This window comes from Adiantum capillus-veneris, chromosome 16 (genome assembly GCF_014529385.1).
Source record: "Adiantum capillus-veneris isolate H3 chromosome 16, ASM1452938v2, whole genome shotgun sequence".
Classification (NCBI taxonomy): domain Eukaryota; kingdom Viridiplantae; phylum Streptophyta; class Polypodiopsida; order Polypodiales; family Pteridaceae; genus Adiantum; species Adiantum capillus-veneris.
The window spans coordinates 130301784-130320191 of record NC_140946.1 but is presented as its reverse complement, the minus strand read 5'-3'; the positions used below and the strand labels follow the sequence as shown (position 1 = coordinate 130320191).

The 18408-nt window shown below is 39.2% G+C and overlaps 1 protein-coding gene across 1 annotated transcript; it reads right to left on the bottom strand.

Moving 5' to 3' along the window:
* Positions 1-11616: 11616 nt before the first annotated feature.
* LOC147439868 (uncharacterized) lies at positions 11617-12105 on the bottom strand. The gene has a single exon (XM_086484525.1). The coding sequence runs from the start codon at positions 12103-12105 to the stop codon at positions 11617-11619; it is 489 nt and encodes a 162-aa protein (XP_086340651.1).
* Between the last annotated feature and the right edge of the window lie 6303 nt (positions 12106-18408).

Genomic DNA, 18408 nt, shown 5'->3' with positions numbered 1-18408 from the left:
TTTATAAAACCAAGCAAAGATATCTTGGTACTCTTTCAGTAAGCTTAGCAAAATCTCTTCTTCTTCTCCAGTCAAATCGTGGGTCTAGGCTCTTCTCTTGGTTTGGCTGGATCTATCTTCTTTGCATTTTCAGGTCCTTCATAGGATCATCCTGTTTTCTTAGTTCCCTTACAGGCTGTTAGACTATGATCTTTCGATCTTGGAGAGTATATTTCTTGTAATGGGATGGAACACTCATTACATCTCTACTTTCTTCTTTTGTCATTTCCATTTTAGTGGTATACATCTCCTTTAGAGCTTTCTTTAACTCTTGATATTTCTTCTTTTGTTCAACTTAGGTCATGGATGAATCATCATCCTAGTTTTTAGGTTTTGATTGAGTTTCCTTTCTCTCCCTCTAATTCCTAAGAAGATATGGTGACAGGGCGGGGACCCCACATGTGATATCGGAGCTTAGGTTAGGAAACTAGAAATTCGATATTGATGGAAAATTTCAAAGAGAAAAATTGAAAATTACAAGCTCTAGTTTGAGAACATACTAGCATCCATGTTCCAAGAAGATGCTGACATTGAGTATTGCAGTTTCAAGGCCTTTGAAATAATATATTTGGAGGCTTGCCGCTCTTTAAATTTTACTTTTTGTTGCAACATGATGAAGATTCTGATGAAGGCTTTCTCTCCTCCATCAACAAGAATCCAAAGAGCATGGGACTATGAAGGTGGCATCTTCTACATCAATGTAAATAAGCTGGGATGTCTTTCCTCTAATTTAAAGAAGTTTTGATGGGGAGAAGAGCTGCAAGTCATCCAGCTTTACTACTTCCTTGGCACTACTAGGGATGACTATGCTGTTAACTCTGAATATGGCATTGAGATGACTTTAAATGAATGGTTTTTCAATCAAGTGGTCAAGGTGATCCCTAGTTACAGGATCAAACCATTTTTGTCCCTGATATGTTTCCCCAAAATAAGAGCCTTGTATTTTATGACCCTCTCAATGATCTGCACAAGAGCTACTACTCAAATGAAATAGTGGATTGTTAAAACTTAGCTACAAACACCTATCGGTTGTACCACTATGTCCTCGGGAATCTTGCTATGAGACTTATCTAGCTTTTAACAAAGTTAACCCTTGTATATATCATGATAGAACAAAGAGATGCTTGTCTAGCTTCTAAGAAAGGCCAACTTTTGTATATATCTTGAATAAATAAGGTTGTGTCGCCTTGAATTAAGTGAATTAAATTGTGTCTCAAGTTTTTTTCTTGAGTTGTTGAAGTTAAATTACTTAGTATTGTAACGAGTCTTAAATTAGACCATCGATAAGTGTATTATTGCATAGGTACCATCTACTGCCTTTTATACATTTCTATTCACAAGAAAAAACTTATCCTTAAACAATCCTAACCTCACAACTTCAAGGGTGAAGGGGCTAATATAGAACGTGATGCTGAGGTTTGGATTGAAGCAAATGAAGATTATTTTGAAGTTGCAGGGACTCAACCCAAAAATCAAACAATGCTTGCAATATTTTGTCTCATCGGAGATGCAAAGATCCGGTGGAAGCAGCATTGCAAGGATTTGGGTGTTTTGAAGTCTTCTCAATCTTGGGAAGATATCAAAACTACCGTAACAGGACGCTATCTTCCACCAGCTCATAAAGAATTAAAAATAAACGAAGTCTTTTCTGTTTGCCATTTATCTTTAACAGTTGACGAGTATTCATCAAAGTTTGTTACGCTAAGAAGATATGCTCCCAAAATGTCCCTTGAACACCAAGTAGCACATTTTTTCCAAAGGCTTTAAATAGTCATCTTGAAGCCCTTAGACCAACATCTTTACAAGATCCTTTGCTAGGAGCAAAACCTTTGGCCACAAAAAATTAGAAGAACGCCTATGAAATAGGACACTATCTTCCACTAGCTCATAAAGCTATCAAAATGAACGAATTCTTTTCTCTTTGCCAGTTATCTTTAACTTGACGAGTATTACACAAAGTTTGTTACCCTAAGAAGTTATGCTCCCAGAATGTCCCTTGAACACCAAGTAGCACATTTTTTCAGCAACAAGAGTTTGCCTCTTTCTCTTGATGATGTCAATGATCTCCTCATGGCATTCACGCTTTGCAATGCCAAGGACTTCTCCCAGAGTAAATTCAACCTTGCTATTCAAAATCCTATCCTCCAAGACCTTTTTAAAATTTGTAGCAACCTTAATATCAAATTGTAATTTATAAGCTAGGACTTTTGGCTTACCTTTTGTTGGCTCTTTTGTCTTCCTAACACCTGTTGTAGACTCCTCCATAGTACTTCAAGTGGAGATGCTCCTTGTGCTAGAGGTGTTTGGGAAGGCATTAATTTGCTTCTTCCCCCACTTCTAGAAGCTCTTTCTAATGGTCCTTCATCATCATTCTCATGTTTGCGCTTCTCTTCTATAATAGACTCATTTTGTTGGCATTTTGTAATGTAGGCATACACTGACAATGAGTCCACTAGATCATTGCATCCTATTTTTGGGCTATGCAATCCCCTACCTCATGTAGGATCTATTTTGTAAGCTTTCCTTTCCTAGAAAGTTCCACAACATTTGGACACAACTTACCATCATCATTACTCATAGAACCCTTGGAGTGTTTGATCTTTGCTTCATAATAAGTAGCAACCTCAACTATAGATACAACATGGTTAGAATCCATATCCTCTACCATTTTTTGCATTCATCCCTTCCCAAAGTTAGTTCTCATGGGTAGACATGTATCCCTTGAGTGGATTTTACCATCCTTGAAGAACACAACATCTTTTTTTAAAGAATCATTAAAACTATCACAATCCCCTTCTTACATGATTTGTGCTATCACAACATATACATCTATGAATAAATCCTTCTTTGGTTTGTTGTCTTTGCCTTGAGGGTAGTGATGATGGTTGTCTCTTCTCTTCAAGCTTTGCAAGTTTAGCTTTAATTCACACATGCCTTTCACAATCTCATCTAGCACATATTCATCAACTTTTGGAGCTACTGTAGAAGGTTTTACCATCTTTTTCGGAGCCAAGAAGGTAGGAGTAGAAGTATTGACTACAATCTTGTCTCTCTTTCTTTGTCGCTTTGCAAGTAGTGGGATAGCATCTTCAAATTCATTCCAATTAGTCTTTAGTCCTTGCTCAATATCTTTGTCTTCAAGTGGCATCTCCAAGTTTTCTTAAAGTTATTTTTCTATTGCTTATAGGAAAATCTATGTCTTCTTTTATTCTAATGTGGCCTTTCCTATCCTTGTTAGTTGAAAATAGAATCTCCCAAACTCCTTGAGCAACTCTATTGGAGAGAGTCACTTTTTTGGCTTAGCTATCCATTCCAAAAGTGTTCTTTTTGTCACTCTCTCTGAATCTTCCATGAAATACTCCTCCATTAAACTAGCATGCTGATGTTGCATGAATGAAGCAAATGCTTGAAACATTTTCATTGTAGCCGGATCAAATTGCACACCATGTTACCTTGCATGATCATTCATTACTCCCACAAAATTTCACCCTAGCGAGTTCACCAAAAATATGTCAAGAAGTTGGAGTGCTTTCTAGGAAGGTACCAGACCTCTAGTTGTGAGAGCTTTTGAGGGGATAGCAAAGGATTCACATCAGGGAAAATTTGGACTCTCAAAGGGGACCTATAAGGAGGCTCGACTTTGCCTCTCTTGTCCAAAGTGGCCAACCCACTGAAGTACATAAATGCTTTGTCAAAACCCTATCAGCCAACATATCATTGGAGAGATCTTAGAAAGTACATTCTAAATTCCCAAACTCCGACAAATTTGGAGTTGATTTGTAGAAGTTATGGCCTTTCCACTGAAGATAAAATTTGGGGAGAGATTCCATTTATAAGACGGAGTTGTCACATCAAAAAATGAAATCTTCTAGAATATAAGGAATTTGATGGCATGCTATATATCAATAATAGATCTCGATGAGTACATTATAAATCCAAAAGGTCTGACAAGTTTTGATCTCATTTGTAAAAATTTTACCGTGCGCCCATTTTGGACAAGAGGGAGAAAGTAAAAGTCTGCCCATTTGAGAGTCCAAAATTTTCCTAATGCTTAATGAAGTTTAGTATTTAGTGATGAATGCGTAAATTGTAGCCATAGAAGACTCTTTTTCCCCCACTCATGTACACATAGAACTTTCAAAATAAGACAAGATGAGAATATCTAAGATTAGATCATATCAAATAAAGGGTAAGATGAAATGATTTACTGATGCATTATAGTGACTAACCTTTGTCTCCCAAATAGACCTCGAATTGTTCTTTTGGAGATTGCAATTTTGTGCTCACAATAATGTATATATTTTTCCTTGCAATTGGAATGAGTTGTATATATAAGTCATCATGGTTCATAATCAAGAAAGACTCACCCTATAGAGGAAACTAAGTATGTGAACCTATATAGAACGAATTAGAATAATCCATGAGTGGTAGAATAATGGAAAGTGGAAAGAGAAAAAATTATTGTAGTCTCTCGGGTCCAAAAAGAAACACAATTCTTTGTTGAGAGAAAAAGCTAGGATACGAGGAAGATAGAGGTAGAGATAGAGGTTTATTTAGAGATAGATATGTGGTTAAAGAGGGAGATAGATGGAGAGATGGATATGTGATTAGAGAGTTCAATAAATAGAGAGAGACAATAGCAAAGAATGTAAGGGAGAGAAAGGTAGATTTGGTTAGAGAGGGAGACAAATGGAGAGATAGAACAACAACAAATGTAAAGAATAGCTCCGTACACGATACACCCACAAGTATGTTGTTGATTTGTCATGAAGAAGAAAATGATGGGGAGAACCCTCAAGAGTTCCACTAGATGCAATGTGAATAGGGGATGAGAAGTGTTGAAAATGATATGTTCTTTTGTTGTATGAGCTGGCAGATTAGGATCTACCACTTTGCTCATATCTCCTCGGCTACAACTCCAAAAAACTATAAAAGCCATTGAGCATATTATTCAGCTCCACGAGCTACATCTTTTGTGAAGAACACTTTTTCAAATATCGATGGAAAGTGGATACCAAAAAATTCACAAAAACATATCTTTTTTTGCTCTACAAAAGTCTTCAGGTGGGCCCTTTGCATTGAACTTCCTTATGGTTTCAACAATACACACATCATGATGTATGTAGGCATGACCTTCAACCTTGAATTTCCTTATGGTTCCAAGAATATACACACCATTGTGCATGTATGCATGATCATGACATTTGAAAAGAGTGTCCAAGAGTTTATATGCATCCCAATAGAAAATCAATATTAATTTAAAGTAGAAAAAAAATGATTTTAAAAAATAAGTATAGTATCATCATGATAGCTATAGGATGTGAATATGAGATAAAATTATATAAATAAAACTCATAGTGGTTAAGGATTTTTATTCTCATAAATCTCAAAAGTAAACTTTAAAAAGTCACTCTGAAGTTTATTTAGATAAATAACATGATACATGCTTTTCACGACCCCCCGCCAGAAGTCGTCATTTGTACATAGCCAAGAAGGGGGGGAAACCAAAAAATAAAAAGATAAAAATTAAAATTTTCATCTTGCATCTTGAAGACTTCTAGCTCCATGCGTGATGCTAGCGTGGGCGGAAAATTATAACTAATCGAGAGGATGCAATTGGGGGATGCTACCTAGTCATGAATCAGGTTTTCTGCATGCATGAGCTTCATGTGGAAAAGAGTTCCATGCATTGGTGAACTCCATGGTAAAAAGAGTGAAGCTTGGAAGGTCAAGTGGCCGGATCCACCATCCTAGGATTTTCTATTTAAAAATTGCCTTGTGTACAGATAAGATGCTTGGTGACATCTTGGGCCCTTAAGGCATCTTGAGATGTCAAGCCCATGTGGTGCATAACAAAAGACTCCAAAGCAAGGTGCATGTGATGTGGACCATGTCCCTCTTTGGCTCATAAGGAAATGGAGAAGAATCAAGCCTTTTCCACTGTTTTTTCTGATTTTGTTTTAGGGGAATTATGCCCATAGAATATCTAGACCCCCCTCCATGACTTCCCCTTGCCCCCCACCCTCAAATTTTGTGGAAAGCAAGTGGGACCCAAGATTGGAGTCATTTGGGGTGGAAAAACTCATCTTTTTGGTGTTTTTCATCACCTAGTCTTTCCTCACCTTACCCTAGTCACCTTCTTGCTCGCACACACTTGTTCTTTCCCAAAACACTCTCATTAATCAAGCTTCCATGGTTTCACTTCCATGGTTGCACTTCATCCCCTTCCCCTTTCTTGTGAGTGACTACACAAATGAATTATACACTATGTATGCCTAACCCACACAAGATCAAGTGCTCATTGTAAAACCCCATCATCGATTTCAAAGCCCCTCTTATCCCATCAAAATCAACCACAAAAACTCAAAAAAAAACACCATCCTTTCACCTCCTTCCATCCAAGTCTCATTCACTCTCACACACGTGCACCATCCTCTCCATTATGACCCATTCTTCTCTCTTCATTTCTCCTCTCTACCACAAAAGGTGAGATAAATGTCCAATGTCTTTTACAATACTCAAGGTTGAAGATCAATCTCTGCAAGTAAGTGGTGAAAGATCACCATTTCAAGTGCCAAGGCGAAGCATCAAGGAGGTCAAGGCGGTGGCCCCAGAGCCCTAGAGGCATCTCAATCTGCCCCCCCCCCCCCCCCCCCCCCCCCCCCCACTTTGGCCCTTAATTGTAATTAACTTTAAATGTAATCAAGTGGGAGAGGCTATATAAATAGCCCCCACCTTGCTTTAAAAAATCAGCCCCTCTCCTTGGTAGTATGTCTTAGTTATTCCCTATGCAACACTAGATTACCACTTGTGTAGTGTTGCGGTAGGATGGTTCATGTCCTTGTGTGGGTATCTTTGTTGGCTTTGTGTGTGATTGCAATTTTTTTCCACTCCATTCCATCTTAAGGAGTGTCAATTTCTAAGCCCTTGGATGTTGTTTTGTGTGTGTTTGAGATGAGTGATTGTGAATGTTGAATGGTGAAGGTATAATCTAGATTGAGTTATTGGTGCATCTCTATTATTCATCTTTTCCCTTCCTCTCTCCCACTCCCAACCACATTTTTCATGTTCCTCCTCTCTTCTCTTCCACTCTCTCTTTCCATTTTCCTTCTCTCTCTTCTCCCCTCTCCTTTCCCCCCCGAAATCTCTCTCACACACAATCGCTTCTATGTGCATCATTGCAGCCATTGGAAATATTAGTCAAGAGAGGTTTTGAGTGGGCACCATTTCAAAATTCTCATGGCATAAGAGTGTTTCCCTCACCCTTACTTTCATCTACTCTAAAAGGATTGTGCACCCCCATTGTGCATAAGGAAGATAGCTTAGTGAGGCTGCAACACAAGCATTGCGTAGAGGCCACTGTGCTTGAAAGTTGTCCCTCATTGGATGGTGTGTACTATTTTTTTGGCTTCGTTGGATGAGCACGAACATCCCTAGATCTTGTGTGTGTGTGTGTGTGTGTGTGTGTGTGTGTGTGTGTGTGTGTGTGTGTGTGTGTGTGTGTGTGTGTGTGTAGCTGTTTAAATCTTAACTAATAAGACATAATTGAATTTTTACATTCAAAAGATAGCTGGCCAAGGAATAATGAACTGATTTGTACAAAAATAACTCAGTATCAGAATTATTCAGGTACAATGATTGTAGGAAAGAGATCCTCTTTCAGTAGGATTAATAAAAGAACTTCACCGTTCCTCAGTGAGTATTTCATTACAGTAAGGTTGCTTGCCAAAGAAAAGAAAACCCTCCAAGATAAGATAGAGTCCTTACTTGCATCCATCCAAACAAGACAACAATTCAGTTAGCCTTGGATGTGTATTACAGGTATCAATGGACCATATCAGTTGTTATCCATGTCCATCTTATAGGTTTCAGTTACTTTAGACAAGCTAGGTTATTCATTAGAACTGGTATTTTTTGCAATCTTTTCTTATTACTTCACAAATGAGTGTTATAGTCTACTTTCTTAGAGTCTTACAAGTTGGCGAGCAAGTTTTCCCGAGCGAGAAAAAAACCGGGCGAGTCTCTCAATAAGTGATAATAAGAGAATAGAGATGGGCCTAGAGTATAGCAAAGACATAATTAAAAAAACATTACAAACCGCATTGTGGACCTATCCTTGCATACACGAGAGAAAAAAGTAGGTACACAATAATATATGTGATACTTATTAGAGATGCTGAGAAAACATTACCAAACCCCTATCTACATTACTAAACTCCTATCTAGATCAATAATCTAAGCCATATTACACCATTGTTCAAAGTTACATACAAATTATTAACTTGAAGCACACTCATCATCTATGAAGCAATGCCTTCTTCGAGGTCTTTTAATTAAAGAAACATTACAAACCGCATTGTGGACCCATCCTTGCATACATGAGTGAAAAAAGTAGGTACACAATAATATATGTGATACTTATTAGAGATGCTGAGAAAACATTACCAGAGCATTACCAAACCCCTATCTACATTACTGAACTCCTATCTAGATCAATAATCTAAGCCATACTACACCATTGTTCAAAGTTACATACAAATTATTGACTTGAAGCACACTCATCATCTATGAAGAAACATTACAAACCGCATTGTGGACCCATCCTTGCATACATGAGTGAAAAAAGTAGGTATACAATCATTCCTAGACCATGAAACAAAGAAGCACTCTCTGCAATGTAAAGAGGTGGAGGTGGTCCGGGCTTGTGGACCAAGAACATAATAGAAGTGTCGCACTACAAGGAAAAAATAAATAAATTTTAAAAGCTGCACATTCACACTTGCTTACCATGAAATTATAAATAGAAAGATCACCTCTTGTTGCTCGCCAAATGACACTACATAACCGTAAGGTGCATGATGCAAAACCACCACACGTCGATGAATGATCAACTCCGATGCCCTGCAAAATCTCTCAACCCAAAAGATTGTGTCTCCTACAAGAACAAAGCCATCAATGATAAAAAATGAACGTATTAATGACAATATCAATATCTAAGAATGATTCTTTTACCTGCAAGAGACGCCATCACAAGCAGCCACCCCGAGTCTGCCAAAGTACTATGACTCAAATGAATAGCGGATCGTACATGATCCTCTGTACATATATCCCATGAAGGTTGAGGTGATGGTGAATGTAGATTGCCTCCAAAAGGCAAGTCAACAAAGATGAAGTCTGCAGCCCATGACACTGATCTACCACTCCTCCTATATGTAATCTTTGCAGATCGATCTCTACTCATATGCTCGTGTACAGGCATCCATGATCTAGACTGCACACCGCTACGAAAATCTCCAGCAATTGCAATATAGTCACCAAGCAAAGCAACACACCTAGTATCACTGCAACTAGACTGCTCAACATGCTGAAAATGCAATGGTGTAAAGACAAACTGAAGGGCACGTTGCAATCTCTGTGTGCCCCCACTCTCTGCAAGAACAAAAACATATTCTATATAAACATGAGAAATATAATTGAGTTTCAACAAGACTCCAAAAAAAAAACAATATTATACCCGACATATCATCAATCACATCGATCACATGGTCTGCAGTAGCAGATGCCTTTTGGGCCTTCTCCAAAAAGCTTGTTGCTTCAATGTAGAAAAAAGTATCAAGATAATTAAAAATCTCCAAACTATCGAAGTTAAGGGTATATGCAAAGAGATAATGACTTTAACTTACAAGTTTGAGAGGGTGAACGAGATGGTAGAGGATGAGAAGATGGAGCAACAACATCTGTGGCTTTGGGTAGTGGAAGATCTTTGGATGTGACTCCTGTAGACTGCACATTATGCAACTCTCTCTCTCTAGCAAGGACATGGCCTCTATCCATGTCGATCCACCAAGGACAATGCTCAAGCTCCCACTGTGAGAGTTGATGCATGGTCGGTGGATACATGCATCCCTCCCCACTCTCAATGTGAGTCCAAGAACGTGCAAGCACAGGTATTGCAGCAATGTGATGCATGGTCAAGAGGTGAGCAAAGTATCTACAAAAACCATCAAAGAATTATTATAATCTTAAACAAGATGCAATATGCAACATTAGTTGAAGCCCATTTTATGATATAAAAATAGTCAAAAAATTATCTACCTGTAAACTAGTCGCTGAGAAGCCATGCGAGAGTAGTCAATCCTCTTTAAGGCTTGCAACTCTACGTCCTTTGTTTTGTTCTCCAAAGCCACCTCAAGAGGAAACAAAAATTTCCTTCCCTCCACCACAATCTCGGTGTAGTACATATCCATGGTGCACGAGGGAGGAATATCAATCCCTCCTGGCACATCCACATAGTCTACAAGAAGCTTCTTAGATTTATCTAAGATCCTCTGCAAAGCTCCCTCTCGTTTTAGCCACCTTTCACCCAAAGCATGCAAAAAAAATCAAACAAATAACTCAACATCAACAATTTCTTGATAAACTATTTGCATCCAGAAGCTCACCCTCGAAACTTGTGGTCTCCTTTGACCATGCAATAAGCTGCACGGGTGATCTTGCTTGCCTCTAGTAATGACACCCATAAGATTTTATTTTCTATGGAAGCATCATGTAGAGCAATCAAGTTTAGTTTCTCAAGAGTAGCCCAACTATCTTCCCCCCATTGAAGGCTCATCACACGATCAAACCAATCCTTCCCTAACCTTGGGTCAACAATGTTGAGAATCTACCGAACAAGAATGTTAGTTAATTGAAATCACCGCTCACCATAGATAAAAGAAAACACTAAGAAATGGTTATATACCTTTCCTACACGATCCGAAAACTTATAATAAAGATCATGCATGATCTTAACCTCTTCTTTTTTCAAGTCCTCGCTAGAAAGCAATGGTTTCTTACTTTCTAACTTAGCGTGTAGTTCTTTCGACATTTGAACCTTCAAAATAAACCAATTCTTTTCAAAACAAAAGGCTTCCATTAAAGATAACAAAAGAGAGATACAATGTCAAGCACACTTACATCAAAAAGAAGTCTAGCTAGATATCTTCGTGTTAGAGGATGCCATGGCTCCTCTCCCTTTGTGGTTCTCTTCCTCATAGTGTCAATCAATTTTTGGTCATTCTCCGGCAATGCACGAAGGTAATCCTCATGATCCGCAGAGCAAATGTTTGAACAATTTACCAACTCATCTTGTAGATGAGATGACACTAGAGCATGGGTGTTCATACTGATTAAAATATTAGTAAGTTGATTAACCTTCAAACATATGAAGTTTATCCACAAACAAGAATATAGTTGCACTCACACATTCATGCGTTGCAAGCTCGTCAATAATGCTATTTCGGAAACCTTTGTAGGGTCGATGATCGTACACAAGACCCTACAATGCTTCTCTCTGCTATTGGAAAACATTTCTCTAATTGTTGCTTGCCATGCTACTGTCCTGTGATTTCCTTCCCACACATAGAACATTCTATCACGCAGTGACTCTAGTTGAGGCTGCAAAGCTAACTCCTCTTCATAATCTTTATTTATGTCTTTCCAAATAGGGTCCCAAGTGTCAACAATATCGGCTATTTAAAAAAGAAACAAGACTCCAGAAAATGTCAAACAATTAAAAGAAAAACAAAAAAAACCAATTCACAAAATCACTCCAAAATAGTAATGATTACCTGTCAACAATGTTTGTTCCTTTTGACATGTTTGCAGTGAAACAATAAAGGCACCTTTTTCCTTTATGTAACCCTCTCTGGCAAATGCAGCTTTTAATCCAGAAACGTCCGATCTAAGGCCACAGACGTGAGCATATGGAATGAGTCTACACAAAGGCACTAGTGGACACTCAAAACAACTAAAAACCCTTGTGGTTTTGAGAATGTCCTCTCCTCTATCCATATGCAAATGACTATCATCTTCAAAATCAGCAAATGATGCAACCTCAGGTGCAATATGAAATGGAACCAATTCCAAAGCTGCCTCTTGTCTAGCTATTTGAGCATCGACTTCATTCATTGACCCTAAGCCAATGTCAGTACTTTCGCTCTCATCACCAATATTATCATTGTCATCAAAGTCCTCTGTGATTACCACAGACCTCACTTGATCACTGCAAATTGGATCAATAGCCATAGGTCCTTTTCCTTTTCGACGAGAACATCTCTCAAGTGGAGGACTACAGACATATTTTCACATAAAATAATTAATAACCCTTTCAAAATAACTTTTACCTAAAAAATCATAATGAACTATTATTTGTTTGAGGTATAACCAAGTAGGACCATTTTCCTATTAAATCCACAATGTCACCCAATAAGGCACACCTTAAATCAATTCAAAGCTTTCAAACAAGATTAAATAACCAAATTTAAGAATGTCAACTTCCTAGTATAAACTGGATTTGATTAACAATTGCTCATAAACAATCTGCTTTTTGGCAAAATCATGACATTTACATCAATTGTCGACACTAGAATAGATATCAATATTTTGGCAACCAAAGAGAATGTATAATCATACAAAAACATAGTCGAGAACTTTTGCTTTACTTAAAAAACAGGAAAATTTATCAAATATCCCTCTAATTTCAAAATCTTGCAAAGCACCCCAAAAATTAGGTCATTTTTTTCAAAATGCCCTTCAAATTTATCGAAATATGTGTGACCAATTACATGACAAATTTTGGACAATATTTGAATAACCTAGCCAAAATAGATACAATGGAATTTTCGTAGTTATGGTAAACTTTTATTTAAAAAATCATGCAAAAAAAAGGCCCCTCATTCGCCCTTGAAGCTGGATAGCTGTCGGAACTGTTCCGCGCTGGCGCGGAACAGTTCCGACAGCTATCCAGCTTCAAGGGCGAGTGAGGGGCCTTTTTTTTGCATGATTTTTTAAAAGAAAAATTAGAAAAAAATCCGACCTGCAATTGGTTGGTCGGCGTCGTGGCGGCATTCTGAGGTCTGATCCTTGGTCAAGAGGGGGAACGCAAGCAGTAAGAGTGAGTCCTACTTGAACTCTGCATTACATAGAGTATTGCGTCACATAACAATATATCAATAATTTATGGAAAAAAACCTTCCAGAGCATTTCCGCTGCTGCTCTACATCTTGCATCAGACTAACCGGTTCGTTGCTGCAACCATTCCGTGCCGGCGTGGAATGGTTGTAGTAGGGAACCAGTTATGAAGCTTGTTGTTTTGGGCATGCCGCGTCCGGCAATAGCTTAATAGAGTAGAATTGCATGGATCTCTCACCTGCGGCCTTAACTGCATGACTCTCTCTCTCTCACCTGCGGCCCTAATTGCATGAATCTCTCTCAAATGCAACCCTTACCATATAAAATTTCAATAGTCAAGCTTAAGCAAGGCTTTAATAATTAGGTAATACCATTATTTTCAAAAAAAGCGTGTGCAGAGCTTTATTGACAGTTGAAAATCGTGCGCAGGCTCGCTTGTGATTTCCTCCTGTAAACATTCCGCGGCGGCGCGGACTGGTTGCAGCAAGAAACTGCCTGGTTGAAAATGGTTGCAGCGCGGATCATTTGCTGCAAGAAAGAGCAAGAAAGGCTGAATAATTTGCTGCAAGAAATGCTGCGTGAAATCATCTGCTGCGCGGAAAGTTTTCTGCAAGAAATGTTGAGAGCTGCAGACCCTAAAGCCGGCCTCTGCTACGCAGCGTGCCCCAGCCCTGGATCATTGCTAGAACCCTTCCGCGCCGACGCGGAATGCTTGCAGCAGGGAATTAACTTGTGCAGAGACTAGGAATACTTGCCTTGGCCACCGACAGACGGCTTGAAATATTCGAAATGACTTCAGCTTCTCTCTCTCTCTCTTAGAGCTTGAAGAGTATTGCCAACTCCATTCTGTCACAGAATGGCGCTCTCTCTCTCTCTCTCTCTCTCTCTCTCTCTCTCTCTCTCTCTCTCTCTCTCTCTCTCTCTCTCTCTCTCTCTCTCTCTCTCTCTCTCTCTCTCTCTCTCTCTCTCTCTCTCACAATAAACCCTGCTTAGCCATGACGAGATGCGCCGCAAGGAAGTATGCCTTTGCTAGGTTTAGACGTTTTTGTGGAGGTTTCACACAACACAAGGTGTGTCCAATAGGACAATCCGTCCACCTGACCATACACAATACAATGATGAGCTTGCCTCGATTGAAAAAAGATCGAGTAAGATTGATAAGTATTTATCGAGGACAATAATCACTTTGTCTTTATTTTCACGCACCAGAGGAAAATATTTTATATAGACCTATTCACGAGACCCGTTTTGTTAAAAAAAAAACCGAGGTCCGGTGTATTTTAACCGGTTGAAATCCTACAATCCCAGTTAAGTTTTGAGCTTGCCTTGAAGAAAACCGTGAAATTTTCACAGGTTTGTGTAATTACCGGCATAAGCTTCAAATTTTGACAAAAAATAGGGGGAATTTCAAGTGTGTCCTTATTTGGTTAGGACCTATGTTTTTTTCTTGACCTGGTCGAGACATGAAGACACTGACAACGACTCTATTACCAAAGATGATTATCATTACAGAATTTTTTTGTGCTCATATCAAAAACAAACACCGCCTGTAATATTTATGACATTATTAATTATTTGAAATAATACCTTTTATAGTGGCGAGTATTTTTCTTACTTTAATCTACATATATTCTATCTATTGGGCCTGCGTGACATACTTTACATATGTATCTTACAAGACATATGTTTTGTTAGCAATGAGCAGACACATTACAATCTACGGACCCCAACGAGGTCAAAAGCTTGTTCTGCTATTTGACAGTCGGTTTCAAGAGATCAAGGTTGACACTCTAAAACAACATTTTGATATCCCAAGTGGACATTTTTCTCTGTGTCCCCTAACATTGTCTGGAGATAATGGTCATCTTCAACGTGGAGAGAACAATGTTGGTGAGCCAATTTACACCCTTGACCACGAAGTTTCACAGTTCTACAATATTCTTGCCACCGCTGATTTATTTCCTAATGTTGTTGGTTCAAAAAATTCACCTATAGTTATCAAAGAGCAAAGTACCGACTTGGGGCGTCCATGTGCGAGTGTTATTGACATAATCAGAACCCTACCATTACAAACAAACCTTTTAGTGGCCTTGAGTCAAGTTCAGAATGTTATGCAAGTGTTGGAGATCCCATGTCAATATGATGGGTATGTTGCTTTTGAGCTGCCACCACAAGGTGAAAGCTCAAGTATGAACGGTATGGAACAACGTTTTGATGGGCATTCCTGGGTGGAATATGTGACATGCAGTAGTGATTTGTTCAAAGGTGTTGTGCGCTTTAGTAGATGTTGTGGCCATTTGCGATGTGTTAATCTTGATTGTAGTTATCAATTGAGAACAAAACTTCCAAATGAGAGTCAGTGGAAGGGACGATTGTCACGAGCACCTCAACGGGGATTAATTGGAGCTGAATTTGGCAAGCTTCTGTGTGTCCATTGTCATCAGATGCCAGAATGTGTAAATACTTGTGCTACAGTCATTTATTATTGCATCCCAATTGAAAAGGAAATTGTGACTAGATGTGCAATTCATCTTGGTTATCACAAGCATCCAGTGGCCGAGGGAAAAAGTAGAGCTACAGACAAAGTTATTTCCAGAGCTTTGCTTGTACGGGAGGCTTTAGATCCTTTGACTACAGCCAAACAGTTGGAGAGAGTAACAATAGAAGAAATTGTAATGGATAGTCTCATGGGCCTAAGTTCCTCTAAGAATACTCCCTTAGCCGAAGATGAATTTGCTAGGTTCCTTGACACTGTGACTCCACTCTCTAATAAGCGTCATGTGCAACAGAGTTTGGAAACATCCAAAAAAGCCAAAGGTATCACTTCAATGGGATTTGAGTCCATATTGAAATTAAAGAGCAATAGCCGATACCCATACCTGCATAGTGTTCTATTTCCAGGTCAGTTAGAAGCCAAGCAACAACCTCACGTTTTCAAAATGTCTACAATGGGTCCTGGTAGTGGGGTGGACTTGGTGAATCATATGCGTCCCGGAGGTAACTTGCAGGATATGTGGGTGCACTTTGACCATGTGCATAGAGTGGATGGATGGCCTACTATGTCAGCACATGTATATGATCCATATGTTCGAGAACTTTTAACATTTGCAATATGTGAATTTACAGTTGAAAATAAACATGCACAGATGGAGTTTTGGAGAATGCTTAACAAGGCGGTGATGGATCTGGGATTTGAGAAACCAGAGTTTAGAGGTTTCATGACAGATGAAGCTAATGCAAATTGGATTGCTGTTCGTACTGTTTACTTTGGTGGTGCAAATAAGAAAATGCCTGAAAAAGAAAGATCATGTGTGTTCCATTGGGAGCAAAGTATGGTTAGGCATACTTCAAAGTGTATACGTCCCTCTTACCAAGAAGAGCACAAACTTAAATGCCGACAGTGGATGCATGCCTCCACAGAGAATGCTGCCAATGTTTGTAAAGAGGAGCTTAGACAATTTTGGCGGGCTGGGCATGCCATTGAGTCAGAGATTCCATCATTAGAGACATGGTTGTCTTGGTGGGATGTAAGAGTCCCTCACTTGGGAGATAGATTTGTTTGTCAAGATGTAGCAGGTGCTTTTGTGCCAAGAACCAATCTTGCTGAGGCAAAACATGCAAGCATGCGTGCAGCTATTGGATACAAGTCTAGTATTGGTTTGTATGAAGCAACATGTGCAGATATGGCTCTAGCTGTGTTGCAGAGTGTTAGGTACAATGCATACCTTAAAGGGATTAACACATGCACTGGACCAGGGGTGGCAGATTTGGCTGCAAGGTTTATGAGTCAGCAAGCTGCTGGTGGGTCAGGTAAGAAGCTTATAGACCCAGCACATTCTTCTTTGCAGGAGATGCGCATGCCAAGTCCTGAGACAAACAGAGATTCAATGAGGGAAAAGAGTGTTCGAAGATCTAGACCAATATTGGAGGACCCTAATGAAATACTAGAAGATTACAGTCACAAACCTGAGTATGTGACAGTCACAACGGCAAATGGGCTACGTAGGCAGAACCAGGATTCCACAACTCCCCTATGTGGTTGGAGCAAAAAGTGTCTCGGACTGTGTGGGAAATTAGGCATACTGAGCCTGGGAGAAAAATGACATGCTTCGGTGTTCTTGCAGATCATAGTACAAGATGTGGGAGGTTTATTAATGAAATGGCACCTTCAGTGAAACACGGAGTTCCTGCACCAAGCTTTTGGGGAAGGCGAAAATATCCTGCAAGAGGATCCAATTCGGGAGGCATTGTCGAGGGGTTTGTATGGTTCTGCAACAGTAGTAACACTCATACCTGGAATGTGGATGACCTGATTGTTGGTCCTCCAGGACCTGCACCTGGGACTTGGATTGTGGCAGAGGGCACTAATCTGCAACCATCTGAAGTTGAAATGTTATTGAACAATGGGTTTGTTCTTAAAGAAGCACATGCAAATGCTGAGTGCAGCCGCAATGTTAGAACATGTGTTAGCACACCGAGTTCATTTCGTCCAAAATATAGGGATGGAAAACTTGTTAGATGGAGATCAAAACTTATAAGAGATTTTCAAGATAGGATTGCGCAGGGAAGAACAATGGCAGCCAAATTAGTAAGGGAGGTAATCGTGGTCCCCAATGTATCACATGTGTTTCATGTTAGTACAACTAGGTCAGTGGAGAAAGGTCTTACGTATGCTGTCACACTTGCAGACTTCCCTCGATGCTCGTGTGAGGATTTTCAAAGACGTGATAGTAAACGTGTAGCATACATGCCTTGCAAGCACATCTACTTTGTGTTTTTTAGAATATTGGGTTTGGACTCCATTGCCCATGAGTTTGTGCATCAATCTGCACTTACAAAAGTAGAGTTGTTCCAAGTTTTGGGAGGTTCTCGAATAGCATCATAGGTTATGTAGTTCATGTGTCGACTTTTTTGGGCAATGTACATGCCAAATTTTTGGTGGACTATTTTGGAGAGGATTACCTAGAATTGCGCTACGCTATGTGTCGAGTATACAATTTTATAAATTTTATGAATACTTCTGAAATCTAACTTTGTGTCCATCCATCGGTTCATGAATTTGTGGTACTAAAAATAACATGCATGGGATAATTATTTTCTTTCACAATTGTTGCTCTTGTGCAAATTTACCCTCGAACTTGCTCGGAATGTGCCTTCGCTCGATTTTTTTTGCTCAGTGATTAGAAAGCCTCCTTTCTTACATGGTGAAGTCCATTAAGAGTCAAACTATTTCGAGATCCATAGCTCAGTAACCATATACTTACCTTCAGAATTAGTAAATCCATGGTATCAAAGGTACCCCTTTAGCTAAGGGGATGTGAAATCCGACTTACTTTTTGTCAACCAAAGGTATCAAATGAGGGTGATAACTACCTCGCTTTTAAAAAAAAACCAATAAGATACCAGTATAACCGGTTA